General features: G+C 30.9%; 1 protein-coding gene across 2 annotated transcripts; it reads left to right on the forward strand.

Annotated features, from left to right (window-relative positions):
• Window positions 1-1951: 1951 nt before the first annotated feature.
• Window positions 1952-14242, forward strand: LOC147067733 (pancreatic triacylglycerol lipase). Of its 2 annotated transcripts, XM_085952735.1 has the most exons (11): window positions 1952-2340; window positions 2775-2892; window positions 5198-5345; window positions 6189-6350; window positions 8258-8353; window positions 8692-8839; window positions 9897-10126; window positions 10216-10384; window positions 12427-12568; window positions 12889-13074; window positions 13584-14242. In XM_085952735.1, exons 1-11 carry the CDS (start codon window positions 2232-2234, stop codon window positions 13690-13692), a joined length of 1617 nt encoding a protein of 538 aa, XP_085808861.1. In that variant the 5' UTR covers window positions 1952-2231; the 3' UTR covers window positions 13693-14242. The 2 variants fall into 2 exon arrangements, with proteins under 2 accessions (XP_085808861.1, XP_085808863.1); XM_085952737.1 differs by lacking the exons at window positions 1952-2340; window positions 2775-2892 and having other exon boundaries at window positions 5271-5350.
• The last annotated feature ends 2052 nt before the right edge of the window (window positions 14243-16294 follow it).

Genomic DNA, 16294 nt, shown 5'->3' on the forward strand with positions numbered 1-16294 from the left:
CTTATATCCTTGTGCATGTAAACCAGTAAATAAACACACAATCTCAATCCACACTACAAGTTTTCATATCATCATTCATCATCATTACCTACACGCACATCTTGCATCCTAAAGTCGTTGAATCGCAAAGTTGCAATACAAAAAGTTTATATGAATATCTCGTTCTATACTTCAAACTTTTTGGTAAGTATTAACATATTTTTTCAAAATAGATAAATTATAAATATTACACATTGTAAATAAGGTTCGATAAAGGATTATTGCCCACCCAAATTATTATTATTTCTTATTATAAATTGCAGGAGACCGACTGAGCGAGGCAGACCAATATGACAGAATCAATGTCAACAATAACAACCATTCCGACCACGTCCGATCTTAATAAGATCATATTATGGACCTCCACAGAGTGAAGGTTTGTATTAGTAGATTTTGTTTTTACGAGAAATGGATGTCAGCCACTTGCTCAACATATTGGGTCCATACTCTAACTCATACACAAATTGAAAAAAACAATGTGTACTTGCCAGATCCAGGATTCGAATCTGGGACCCACAACGCTATAGGTATTGGCCGACACTTAAGCCGCTCGGCCAACGTGGGCGCACAGACAGTATAAAAATTAGATCCACCTACTTCTTGTGAGCACGGTAAGAAATGGTATCACACCTAAAAGACTGTAGACACACAAGTTGACAACATAAAACGTCAACTCGGCTTGCTGTTGTTGAGTCAAGAACCCATTAAAACAATTTATTGGAAAATAAATTTTAATACCTAATGTGAATGGCTTTTATAATTATTATTACTGCGATTGATGCAATGATTGTTTCTGACATGCCAGGGAGACATGCTGTTATAGTCCCTACATCAGAATGGTTTTGATTTAGATAATGATAACAATGATCAGTAGGCATATTATTAAACACTTCTCAATCATCAACTCTGATTATTTTGTTCACGAAGGTAATGTATCCTTAAAGTGCAATCAGATCATTCATGGATTTGTATACACACAATTGAGGAGCCAACCATGAAAACAACCACAAAAAATGACTAACCCTTTCACTTATAAAATATGTACAAGATCAATATATCGTATGGAACTGACATTATACTGAGGTCACAGAAGACGGTTGAACTACAGTCGTTCATGTGACCCCAGAAATGCTTTTTACATTAAAGATATTACTAAGCAGTGGGAGTGGTGGTTTTGCTGTCATTATTATCTGCTATCTATTATGAAACAATCATCATGTCCCCAATATGTCAAAGTCGAATCTCTCAAAATTTCCATTCTGCTGTTGTCACCCGGCCTTTAATCCCATATTTTTTATTTCTTTGACTCAACAATCCGATGTGGGTTTTAGCACCTCCCTCATTAAAAGATTTTTTATTACAACCTATTAGGTCCGTGGTATTGATCCAAATGTGCATGTGAATTTATCAGACATGGGATTCAAACCCACGAGTCATAAACCCAAGAGGATATTACTCATCCATCGGGAACGTAATACAATACATCAAAAAATACCTATTCGCAATTTGAAAACTGTTGATTATGATTTGAAGTTACATTTTTCATAAAATTTTTAGCAATCGTAAAGAATATTTTGTGGGTACAATAATTATTATTGTTATTTTAATGATTTTGACTTCCAGTTTAACGAACCATAATATACATTAATGGATAAACTAACAATTATAATGTTTATCATGTGCGTCAGTGATACTCCTTACAGATAAAGTCAGTCTGTCTTTTAATAAAGTTTCATGTGGGGCACTTCAGTTTGGCACCAGACATAAATAGTGAAACATCTTATTAATATTTACCATTCTTGATTTATTCATATTTAAATGATTACTTATAATAGATTTTTATATTATTATTATTAGACTAACAATACTGAACAACTTTAACATTGTTTTTATCATTGATAAATGGTTTTTATAAAACAATAATTTAATTAATAATTAACTTCTTAATGGTAACAGTTAATGGTATTATAATATTAATGTGCGTATACAATGTAGGTATAAAATAAGAGAGAATAAATATTTTCAATTAAAATAAAGCTTAAACCTACCAATTTAGTAGCAATAGATAGTAAAAATAATATTGCAGTTGTGCTGTGGACTTTGCTCTGCAAGTATTGTTTTTCTAATCACTTAAGTTTGAGTGGTGAGTTGAAAAAGTGTCAAATTGTAACATTTCATACGACATATAAAAAATGGTAAATTTTACCGGCGGGTTGTTGTTCAATACCATATTATTGATGATTGAAAAAGACAATGATACAAAAATTCCGATTCAAATAGCGGCCGACAGCAGTCAATCAGGTATGTTATTGAGTTTTATGAGTATGTTCAAAATCAAAGACAAGTCTATTACTTATTCACTTTTTTGTAAACTCATAAATTTGAAATGTGACTTGAATTGTTTGATAATATGAAAACAATTATTATTGTGAGTGCAAAAGTATTACATTTTAACCACGTGGGTACCTCATATTACATTAATTAAGTACTCTTGACACTTTTATTGACAATTCAATTAACAATAACTTGGAATAAATTGTAAAAACAATTTTTAAGTATGTATCTCTATGTATTTGATTTCTATCTGAAACTATTAAACCTGTCAGAAAAGGGTTTTTAAACGAACTTATTTGACAACACATACCCGTACAATATGTAGAAGTACCTACTACTTTTCTATAACTGATATAAAAAAAACTATTTAATTACATACTTATTTAATTGTTGCCTTGTAGTAACAGAACGAGAAAGATGTTATGATGTATACGGTTGTTTCTCGGTGGCACATCCGTGGGTATCAGAAAATCGGCCGATTGCTCTATTTCCTTTTACACCGGAAAAGTTAAATGTCAGGTAAATGTTCGTTTAAAACTTTATAATAGACAATTAATTAATTTTAAATACCTACCTATTAACGATTAATATAGTTTACCTTTTGAGATTAATGAAAACGTTATTTACTCATTGAGACGAGACCTGTAAAATGGCTATTTTAATTAGGTACATACTCATAATCCCTTGAAAACTCAACCAATAACGGATATTTAAATATTTTTGTTTACTTCTGTCAGGAAAGCTTTGAAAATAAAGAATAAATTCGAATTTATAAGACTTCCATAAAGATCAGTTTTAGTATCCTCGGTTTATTTTTATAAGGAATACTCAAACAGACAAACATAATAATATGAATCTGTGTTCCTTTGAGATCGGTTTGAATTAAGTATGGATGCAACGATTCTATACATGTTTAAGAAAAGATAAAAATTAAAATTTAGTTTAGCTAAAATATCACTTACTGTGTAAATGCATAATGATAATCCAGTTAATATTGTTGAAGATTATTGACAAAAATTGATTTTATGTAAATTTACTGATTAATTTTACCTTTTAGTGATCCATTAAGCTAAAAAAAGAATTAAAAGGCATCAGGTACATTGCTAACAATGATGTAGAATGATGTAGCAAGAATAATCAATAGTCTTTTAATGTATATGGGTGCGTCACAGATATTCATCGGAATATAATTATGTCATGAAATTCAAAAGAATTTTTCACAATAATATTTCCAGAACAAAATTGAATGAAGATAAGTGGTACAGTTATTTTTAAACTGTTGTTCTGTGTTATCAGTAGCTTAGGTACATGGTTAGTACACACCACACAGGCAGCCCTGTGTATTTATGAATAGTCAGTCTACCACATGTCTCAATGCATTATTAATCATTTTAAAGATAAGAAAAACAAGCATTGATTTAAAATGAAAAATATACATAGCAGTACTACTGTAGAGCATCACATTGCCTTTATCCTTAGCGATAGGTAGGGGGCCCCGCTAAAGATCCTAGCCTGGGGGCCCGCTTCAGGATGTGGGGGCCATGATAGGGAGTGTATGTAATAGGAAACCGTCCGTTAAATCTTCAATTTACCTAGTAATCTACTACTTCTCATGCTTTTTCTACAAAAGGGTATCTTTTAGCAAAGCATGTATTTTAGCGATTTTTTTTAGGTTTATACAATACAGTCAAATCCAATTTTTGATGCAACAAATTAAATAAATATTTAAATGTAGAGGTGCTGAGGATTAAACAAGTATAAGTGGCATATACATTAAATAAATATATAAATGTAAAGGTGCTGAGGATTAAACATGTATAAGGGTCATATAATTTAAAAAAAATAGTTGGGAGCAGTTTTTACATCACTATATACCTACCTTTTTATGCGTGACCAAAATTCATACATGAAACTGCTATGTATGAAAAGATATTTAATATAATAATTTATTATATAAATCATTGTATTTCTAATATTCTAGTATCGAATTTTTGATTGGGAAAGAATGGACTTTCAGAAAATAATAAGTCTATGTAAAACTGTCATATAATTTTTTTTATACCATGTCCGATCCTAATAAGATCGTTTATGGGCCTCCACAGGGTCGATACTCTGATTCAAACACAAATTGAAAATCAATACATATGTGTATTTGCTAGATCCACGATTCGAACCTGGAAACCCACGACATTATAAGCCGATGCTTAAGCCGCTCGGCGATCGTGGGTAATCTGTAAAATTGAAGATTTAATGCGAATGTTGACAAAATAATAATTTGTAAATAAAATTTCATTATCAACCTTCACAGCACTCCGGCACAATAAACATAAAGATATGTACTTATATCAATATTATTTTATGGATAGTAGTGAAGAATCATTTAAAAATGGGATCTCATTTATAAAATTATAAACATTTTACTTATGTGGAATTTACAACCGCATGCGATTTACTTTTTATCACCAATGCAACTGTATCTGTTCAATCCTCAACACCTCACAAATCGAGTTAAAAAAAAAATTTAAAATATTATAAAAGCACTGATTATTTGTATTCATTTAGTGATTAAAACATGTTCATGCGTTAGAACTTTAGTTGTTTGAAGCAATATCCCGTATTCAATTTGTGATTTTGAAGTTAGTGGCATGTTCCGCTGGCATATCATCAGAACGATTTGTCACAAACTTAACTGTAAAACATAAAAATAGCTCACTCAGATATATCAAGCGAAAGTTTTTGGCGAACATGCCAGTTAAAAAAAAATTGTCTGTAACGTACCAAAATTATTTATATTGTTTATTCATGTAACTCCGTTTTCTTGTAGATATTCAGTATTCACCCGAAACAATATTGACATACCATATTTCTTGGATGCCAATAGCCCAAATAAAATACGTCTTTCAAAAATTAATTCCAAGGGACCATTCTACTTCATTTGTCATGGATACTTGGAAGGTGGAGATAAACTATGGGTAAGGTAAATTATTTGTTCTGTTATATTTTAACTAAAATAATATAAAGTTGAGAGAAAGATTTTCAATCAAATAAATGATATTCTCCATAGAATGGAGTGGTTTTTTCAGTAAGAATGTTTTTTATAGTACGGTGAAATATGTTAAATTTAATTTATATGAACTGTCAATAATAGTTGAGATATGTAGTGAATTATATAATATTATAATAATTGATACTTACCTAGCATAGATATATTATTATTCAATTCTAGCTTATCTTACAATTAATATGAATACCAGAATAATATTTACAGCTAGGGAAAAATAATATTGTTTCAAATGAATTTATGAATCAGTGAAGTTTCCAGAACTAAATAAACAATTGCATTTCGACACCGCTTACGTAAAAGACCGTAACTGCATTTTTGGCTATTTTGACATGATCGCCTTTTATTAAATAATTTTAAAGATAATACAACACTGATAATTGAAAAAAAACAAAAATTCAATCAATATAATATCAATCAACTAAAAAATTTCGATTTCAGCATTAAAAATATACATTGTGGTGTCATTAAAATTTATTAAAATCTTACTACTGAAAAGTACCATTTTGCAGTTACGGCCAGTTATGTAGGAGGTATTGATTTGATGTAAGTACCTAGTTATTTTTTATTCAGTATTTGAATATATTTAATTATTTTAGGTTGGCAGTATTTTAATAATCGATTGAAGATGTTATTTGTTTTGAAATTTAAATTATTTTATTGACATTATAATTTGGATCGGTGGTTTCTGAATATTATGTATATGCATCAAACAATATTATATTAAGTAACATTATAATGGTTAATTTCAAAGATCCAGAAGATGACTGTAAATCTACTTCAACTAGAGGAAAATTCAGATGCAACTGTCGTTTCCATCGACTGGAGAGATGGATCCGGTCCACCTTACGCTCAGGCTGTGGCAAATATTCGCCTGGTCGGCGCGATCACGGCTCAACTTATTCATAATATTTATGTGAGTAAAGAAATATTTAAGAATTTACCAAGGAAAGATTATTATATGAAAACAAACGTAGGTATACATTTCCTATTTATCTGCACGTCATAAGTGTTCCATAATATTTACAACAGCATACCATTGACGATGCTAAAGAATTTTATCGTAACCTAAACTGAATAGTCAGATGGATAACTGTAACGTACATCATTCACTGATAACGCTTCATTGAAACTTATTCCGTCATGATATTGTTTTAGTTTCCGTGTTTTAAGAATTATTTAAATAGGAATGTATTTTCACGTATCGTTGATATTGATAACAATAATATTATTCATGTACAACACAGTTCCGGTGGTCTCATTTGTTGAGTCCTGACGTTAAATTATTGATAAAATTTATGAAAGGGTCTGCGTAAAATGGAAAATGTACAATGGATTGAAATACATTGTTAATAGATTAATATCGGCATTCAAGCAGTCATAAATAATCACCAATAATAATTTCTTAGATTCTAATAAATCGTCATGGTTGCTTTAATATAGATAAACGAATCCTTGTTAGGTCAAATAAATAAAATAAAATGTGATATTGAATAAACAAAAATAAATTCACTCTTTATGATACTTACCAGGGAACTCAGAAATAATGGGAACTGAAATACCTAACGGGTAAGCAGAAGCAGGCAAACGATCTCGAGTAATGAAGAATACGGAAAAAATTTAAACACGTGTCAAGAATACGTTATACGTCGAATACTGCTCTTGGTTTATGCATTTACACTCATTTAATATTATATTATATTTAATATCATATAATGTGTTTCATTTTCGTAGGACACTCACTCATTCAAAACCCTGCATTAACATGTGGCGTATTGAACATAGTGATACACCCCTGTTACAGGCGGGCTTCTCCCGGTGTAAAATAATCATTTAGTAGTCATAAGTCGAAACGTAACCCTGACCTCTAGAAACGGCTTCATAAAACATCTAATCTGATTCCTTGCTCAACTACATAAGTATTTTTTATTCATAAGTAAAGGCCTTCGTCCGGTATGTGAAAATAACATATTGGGCGGAGGTGTAATTAAGATAAATTTAATTTAATTTAAAAAGTATAAAATATGATGATGGATGAAAGAGATAATTTTAAGACTAAATATAAGTATTCATATATAATAAATTTTGCCGCGCTTGCCAGCTACGTTCAAATTTCCACGCGCCTGCGCCGGGGTGGTCCTCGTGATTCGTCAAATCAAAAGCATCACGCGATAAAATTTGGCCAATCACGAGAGTCCTTTTTGCTGGACGGCGTGGATACGCGAAATTTGAAAAAGGAAAGAAAGTAGTAAGCGTCCCTTTTCCAACATGTACGGACCTGCGAAACTTATTGTTAAAACAAAATATATAATCGTGTAACGAAAATGTAAAATATAAGGAGTACCAAGTTACGCACGAAATTAATTTCTCTTCAAAAAAAAATATCTTTTTTTGTGAATCCGGGGTTCGATGGACACCTGAGCTAGCCGCTGGAACCCCGAGTATCTCAATAGCCTATCGGTATTCTATTTATTATCTGTTCTGTGATACCTACTTTGTATATTACATATAAATATTCTACAAGATAATATTATATACACTGATGTCTCATAGAGGTAAGCTGGTCATCTGCTAGGGTAACAAAGTAAGGAAAGAATGCAGGCATTATAACATTCAAGAGTATGTTCCGTTTAATTGATTGAATTTTTACTATAAATGTCGTCATGTAGGTATTTAGATATAGTTATCAAATCAAAAGCTTTTATAAATTGCTATATATTAACCATTAATGGTTTCTGTCTTGATGTCAAATTTATTTATCTATATAGGTACCTATTTTAATACTTACACTAAGTAATGTGAAAATTTTTACTTTCATTTCAGCGGTATTTTGACCTTAAAAACCTGGATAATTTTCATTTCATTGGACACTCACTCGGTGCACATTGCGGGGGATATACAGGATTCACATTGCAAAAGGTTTGATTTCGTCTTTCATTATTCCGTTGCTATTAAAATGTTTCATGTTACCCACCGAATCCGAATTGGTAGAGCGGCCATCTATAAAGCCGTGGGTTGCGTATTCGAGCTCACAGAGTTGGTAAAAAACAATGCCATTTTTTCAGTGTGTGTTTGATCCAGTGCAAGGACTCAACAGGTTGAAAGAATGGCTATCAACCGTTCTCCATAAAAAAATGTCTGATAATATAGTGGAGGCATTAGGAATAGTGATTTATTTAGTTATTTTTTTACTTTACTAGTTCGTTATGCCATCAGTTTAAAATAAATTATTTACACATTCTTACATTATTTTATAGCACTACAACTTGGCCCTGGGAAGAATAACAGGAATGGATCCTGCGGAGCCACACTTCAGGAAAGCTGAAGATATTGTGAGACTGGAGAGAACAGACGCCAAGTTTGTTGATATAATCCATACTGATGCCTCACCTTTTATTAGCGGAGGTACATAATTACTACCATATTATTACACAAAATTAAAAGACTATCATGATTCCTAAGATAAGCTATATTGGTAAATAAGTACTACACCAATTGAGGACTATAATAGTGTACTTAATGAATTTTTAAAGGTCAATTTCCATTTTCACTCCATCGCACATATACAGTGATGAAAATATTTTTACCTAGAATGGTTATTTCATGGTCTACTTATTTCTTTCTGAGAATCAAACACACATTGAAAAACCATCCTCTTTTGCTACCGATGACTTCAGAGGCAGGTAATCTGTCATTACTCCACTGTGAGCATATTATGATATACACCCACGGTGAAACAGAGGCTAAGAATGCTTGCCTTTTGTTCTATGGCTTGTGGGTTAGACTCCGAAAGCTTTATCAAATTCATTAGTAGTTTTTTAAATCAATAAGTGTGTTCGCATCAAACGCATGGAATTAGAACAGTTAAGGATGACTAACAACGGATCCATTTAAATTCATTTAGGAAACCTCCACATTATGGAGGGGCGGAAACGGTGATAATTTTTATGAATTTTATAAAAATGTACTTAATCTGTAATCTTTTTATGATTTTTTTTTATTCTAATCAAGATAACAATATTTAAAAAAAACTTTTTGCCCAATATACTTGGGTCAATCATTGATAACACTTTTGGTTGATAATGAATTACGTTCAACGTAATTATTGCTCGTGTATATGTAATTATTGTAAACGACATTGGGTAAAAAAAAATCAAATTAATTATTCATCATTACATTATAAATTTGTGTGCCAAAGGATAGAGGCGATAAGTCAAGAATATTGTAAAATTAGTCAAACATGTCAAATAAATCACAATATGTATATCACAATCATAATTAATCATTATTCATTACACATAAAAAAGAAAAGGGATGAGTCAAATGGACCACACTGAATTAGTAAATTTTACATTTAAACAGAGAAGTGATGATGGAGACTAATTACTACTTGTGAGTTGTGATGGAAACATTCATATTATGATTACATTGATTATAATTATGTACTTTGTGATTTTCACAGGGTTGGGAATATCCGAAACTATTGGCCACGTAGATTTCTTCCCAAACGGGGGCTCAGACCAGCCAGGCTGCAATCAAGGAATGATGGAATACATCAATTCAATAGACGGGTCAATATTGAAAGGGATTCGCCAATTTTTGAGTTGCAACCATCTGAGGAGCTACGAATTCTTCACGGAGAGCATAGTTCCATCTTGCCCATTTATAGCTATTGAATGTGCAAATTATCAGGTAGACATATGCTTTTATTTTTTCTTTTTCAAGTTTTTGTGAAACATCTTTTCAAAACTTACTTACATGTAAAAATGTCTGTTTTCTAGGAATTTTTGAAAGGTGCTTGCGCCCGCTGCGGAGCAGCTAATCACAACTGCTTATTTTTCGGCTACCGCTCAATCAAGAGCTATCAAAGTTTGTTGCAGAGCAAAGCAGTCTCAACCAGCAGACCAATCAAAGCATTCCTTATGACAAACGATATATCACCCTTTTGCAGTGAGTATTCTTAATTGTAATAAATTATTTAGTATGACAAAGATGTTACTTAACAAATTTGATTGCATGAAAATAATAATCGTGTCAGTGTAACGTAATGCAGGCATTGTTAGTGGTTATTGATTTTATAAAGTTTATCTATCACTTGGTATTTCACCACATAGAAAAATTATTTAAAACAGCATGTAACAGCATAATATAGTACTATATTATCGACTGGGGATACATGCTGGAACTTGAATTTAAATTCCAATTCATGAGGAAGGAATACTATTCCATGAGAATAGAATATTCCTGTGAAATAGTAGAAAGCTCTTAAAACAATTTTGTCAATGGTATAAGACAGAAAGATATATAATAATAATGAGAAAGGGACAGCTAGTCCCACTCCTCATGGTTTTTTTTCAATCCACTCTACCCAATTGTAATTTGGAAATTTATCATCTGTCTTCCCCCCTCCTCTCCCTCACATTGCATTGGCAATAATTAATTTTATAACGTAAACTAAAATGTAACATTTTTGTACCCATTTTTGATAATTGAAATACAGTCGAACTTGGTTATTACTAGGGATTGCAATACCGAATGAATATATCAATACCGGTATTCGTCAAAACTCATTATAGAAAAAAAGAAGTACCTATCAATAAATATAACTATTAAAATCTATTTGAAATACTATTTTTTTGCAATCTAGCTACATTTATTAGGTTGACCTTTATAAATATGTATAGATGATAATATTTTAGAACTGTTAATTTTTACAAAATACTAGTCCGGGTACAGGAAAATCTTTCTGAAATACCTACAACGTTTGTTGGATGTACTATCAATGTTGGATCAATAGTTATAATAATTGGAGATATTATATTTGACACGAATGTCTTCTTTTTCGAAATATGTTAATTCATCGTGACAATTCTATAAGTAAATTTGAGGGATTTTGTTTTAATATTATGTAACTTTTGTTGGTTTCAGTCAATATATTTGCGTTTTGGCAGCATAAAATTTATACACTATATTATATTTAAACAATATTTTTTTTTTCGACCATGTCCGATCCTAATAGGATCATATGGGCCTCCACAGAGTAGAGGTTTGTATTAACAGGTTTTGTTTTTTTACGAGAAATGGATGTCAGCCACTTGCTCAACCTATTAAGTCCATACCCTGACACACACAAATTGAAAAACAATATGCGTACTTGCCAGACCCAGGATTCGAATCTGAGACCCACGGCGTGATAGTCCAACGCGTGAGCCGCGCGGCCACCGTGGGTGTTTTGGTTTTGAAACCGGTATTTCGGTATCGATAAATAATTGAATACCGGTATTGCAATCCCTAGTTATTACGAGGAAGATGGGACCAACTGAATTTGCTCGTTATAAGCATTACTCGTTATATCGTTACATAACATTTTTCGCGTCACATTCTATTTAAGCATAAACATTTAAAAGCAAAGCATTTAAACATAAAAAATATGAAAATCATTGTAAAAATCCCCGAAACAAGCATGGCACTCATAAACTACAAAAGAAGTTGTTTATAATTGTAATGAAGTGTTGAGCCGCCGCCGCTGGTAGGTACCTACTGACTTCACAAAGCTTGGATTTTTTACATGCAATTTTTACTACAATTGATACTTTTTCAATGTTGTCGGCGAAAACACCAATTAGGTACTTAGACACTTAACTAGTGTCATAAACGTAATTTGATCCGATTTTCTTGCTAAGGGTCGAAAATGTTATTTTTAAACGATCGACACTTTAACATTCTTGCTCGTTATACTCGAGAAGTAGCTCGTTATAAAAGTGAATAAATGTATGGAGAAAATCATAAACTAAAATGTCAAAGAATGTTTCCTCATTACATCCGAGATCTCGCTATTTCCGTGATCGTAATAACCAAGTTCGACTGTACATATTATATAAAATTTTATAAAACAATGGTTAATTATTGTTATTAGTCCAAATATTATTGTATAATATGCAAGCTGAGTTAGATAAAAATATTAATTTGTATGTAATATGCATTATTTTTAGGGGTACACTACCGAATTACAGTAAATATTTCGGCATCAATGGAGAGTTCAACGAATGGTGGAGATGTCGGCAGATTGTGGCTGATACTAGTCAATAAAAATGGAACACATTCCGAAAAAATACCGTTGGAAGAACATGCTGGGTAATTATTATGTTTACTAATTTGTTAATATAACCATCTATCTCTTCATGTAACTTCCATTCTTCCGCTAAGGAGTAAAAGTAATTTACTTAGTTGATATAGACTGGAGTCTTAATCGAAGTCGAATTAAGCAGATTGCAGATGTTTCATATAACTTTACAATTACGGCCAAACTAATTTGAAGCTCTAAACCGCTTTGACAATTATATAAATAAATCATTAAAGTTTTCCAAATGCTGGGACACAGATTGCCTTTAGTATCTTAAATTGTTTGATGTAGTTTTAAAAACAGTAATTTATTTTGTGATTAATGTTAACAGCTACCATAAACCTGGAACTCAGAGGACATTGGCAGTTTCAGTGGGCGATGTGGGTATTCCGGCGTCAGCAATAATTGAATGGGAATATGAAACTAATCTTTTGAATCCGTTAACATGGAGGATTCTCATGTCACCGCGTATTTTCATCGCATGGATACACATTATGTCAATAGAATATGCTACCAGGTGAGAAAATTATTTAATAATTTGCATCTCACCCATGAACATTCTGTAACAAAGTGCTATTAAATTTATCATAATTGCAGAACTAGATATTGATATCAAAACACGACTATAAAGATACAAATTATGGACCGTTCATTTGAGTTAAAGGAAAATTTTGCTTGTACGTCAGTTTTATATTTACTGCAAACCGAATACTGATTAAATTCGGTGTTAAGCAATATTTTCTAATGAATTTCACATAATAATTATGTTATGTGAATAATATTTATTGATTTGACATTCAAGATTTAACAATAGTTTTAACCGTACCTTAAAAAAGTTCTGATACGAATTATTCTCCTTCTCGTGCCAACATGGAGTTGGGAGATAAGCCGGCGATGTGATAATATTTATGGTACATACCTACCTGAATATTTTTGTATATTAATATTATTTATATAGGATGTTTGGTACATACATAATAATTAAATTATCTATGATTTTAAAAGACATGTTACTTTACTTTTCAGTATGACAGTCTGTCCTACAAATGGAAGTCCCGTGATAGCGAATACGCCGAGTCAGTTTCATCCGCATAATTGTGGAAGTAATATATCGCCAATAAAAATATCCACATAGGTAGACTTATATAATAAATGTATTTGTATTGTTTGTAATTATGTGCCGTAAACATAAAACTCGTGTTCAATTTAGTTTTCACAAGTTTCAAATATAATGAAAGATTATTATAGCATAAATAAATGCAGAATACAATTTTAAAACGTTGTAACAGTAATTGTGAAAACAGTAATAAAGTAATACTCATCGGATGATTTTATAAGCTGATAAGTATATTATTCATACAAGGTAGCCAGAAGAATAGATTTAATTTTATATAAAACATAAAAAATTCTATCACAGTCAGTGATGAAAGATTTAATATGAAGAAAAACTATTTATAACAAGTGATCGATTTATTAAACGATAATGATTTTATTGTTTTGATAATGTTATGAAAATGTATTTGTGAAGAACCATTGATATTCAATGATTGTATTAATTTATTTAAGTAGGTAACACTTTATAGTAAATAAGATTTTTACAAGCTGTAAAACACTGTTTATTTAATATTTAAAAGTTTGTTATAATGTAAGTAATGTATTTTTTACAATAAATCAATATCATATGTAATAATAACTGTTTGTTGTTTATTTTCATGTCAAAATATTTTCTGGTTTGCTTTTCTAAAATATTTTGAATGAATAATGCAGTATTTAAATGTTCCACTAATTAAAAAAGACATTCATTTTCACCAGTCAGTGTAAAAACTACATATTATTTAACAAAAAAGTACTTACTTACTGTAAAAATATTCACTTCAAATAATAGTTAATCATAAATATTAATAAACACATTTGACATTCTGATATCCTATCGATAATATGCCAAAATACTTTATATGTTCAATCTGTGAGCAAGTAAATAATATAAGTGTGTATCATAATATGTACCTATATACATACATTGACAGAGATAAATTATTGAACCAACAAAAAAAAACAGGCTGAATTACCAAGTCATAATTCATTTGTAACAGAAACAATAGACTTGCAAACGAACTATCAATACTCCTTTACATACATATCGTCGGTGTTTTGTAAAAAGGGCGAATCAACCATTTTGGCGAAATCGAGATTTTAATGAAAATACAATATGTACCCCACTAGCTTTGTTGTGTAAAAACGGCGAATTTTTATCTCCACAGGAAAGTACTTAAAAACGATAATGGACTAAAATTAAATTAATTAAAATTACGAAATAAAAAGCAAATGTGACATATTAGGCCTTTTAAAATATTATATAATAATACCTATTATAATGACAGTATTCTTTCTAAGGTTTATTATAAACTTGTTAGATATTTATAATCATCTACAGGTAAAAAACAAATAAATGTCAAAAGCTAAAAATCCTCCTCCTGTAAAGTAGGATTTTGATTAATTCGCCCTTTTTACAAAACACCGACGATATCTATGCCGCCAACCTGCGCATTCATCCTTTACAGTTTACACTATATACAGGTTTTGAAATTGCAGCCGTTGCATGTTGGTTGTAGAATTGATATATCGTTATACCTAGACCATCTTTTTTTGTGAGTCACATTTGCAAAGTACTCAAAAACTTTTAAATTTGCTTCCAATCATAATTTCTCATAAGAATTTATTTTGAATCAATTCTATACTAGTTACGAATTAAAAAATGATTTAGGAAAACCCGAATTCTCATAAACGGTCGTCTACAGATGTTCGATTTGAATAAGTACCGGTAAAGAATATTCGAATTTGATTTACTTATAAAGACACTTAAATTAACCGCACTATTAATCATCTCCCAATGTCTGATCGACATTATCTGATCCTTTAGAGATGAGTGGTTTTTCGTTTTGTTTTTGAAGTAAGCTCTTTTCCAATCTGGCCCAAGGATTTTCTATCATAGCTTTATGATAATACGCTGAAATGTCTTTAGGTTTTGAGTTGTCAAATCGTGGTCCTTTGTTGAAATTCTGAAAGAAAAGATAATTTAAATGACTACGCTTCGATAAGTAAATTTGGGTACACAAATAATTAAACAAACTAACGATGTTTTCAACAACTTCAGAATATATATTTTTTAAATTTGATAATAAGCATGATAGACAAGCAACATAATATTATATCGTATCGTCTCTGTACAGGCCAATTGCTGTAATCCTCACTTTTCACCAAATTGACATTTTGATGGCAATGGACTTATTGCATACTCTTACACGAACTGGCCAAGTATCATAAATCCCAAAAAATATTTCATATCAAAATAATTAAAAACTATTTTTTAAACCATTTGTAACTTGACAAAAAATATTCCAGCCAAATGCTGTAACCCTCTCTAAACGTAAGCCACGGGGGAACGTACAGAGTAAGCCACTCAGTTTGTAATAAAATAATAAATGTATATTATATAAAATAATAAGTAAATCCAATGCCCACAGTTTTTTTCACTCCCTGAACAGTTTGATATTTGAGGGTTACTAATTTCACACACTTATCTTAGTCAAAATTATTAATTAAAAATAATATGTGTAGTTAGAATAAGCCATTCACCCTAACATAAATATGGGAATGGAATTTCTTGTACTCAATATTTTTCTTAAATAGGTACCTTCTCAAGCAATATACATAGAATTTAATTTGGTACAGTTCGG

Source organism: Rhyacophila brunnea, unplaced genomic scaffold (assembly GCF_057557595.1).
Source record: "Rhyacophila brunnea isolate RB1 unplaced genomic scaffold, BYU_Rbru_1.0 scaffold_3, whole genome shotgun sequence".
NCBI lineage: Eukaryota > Metazoa > Arthropoda > Insecta > Trichoptera > Rhyacophilidae > Rhyacophila > Rhyacophila brunnea.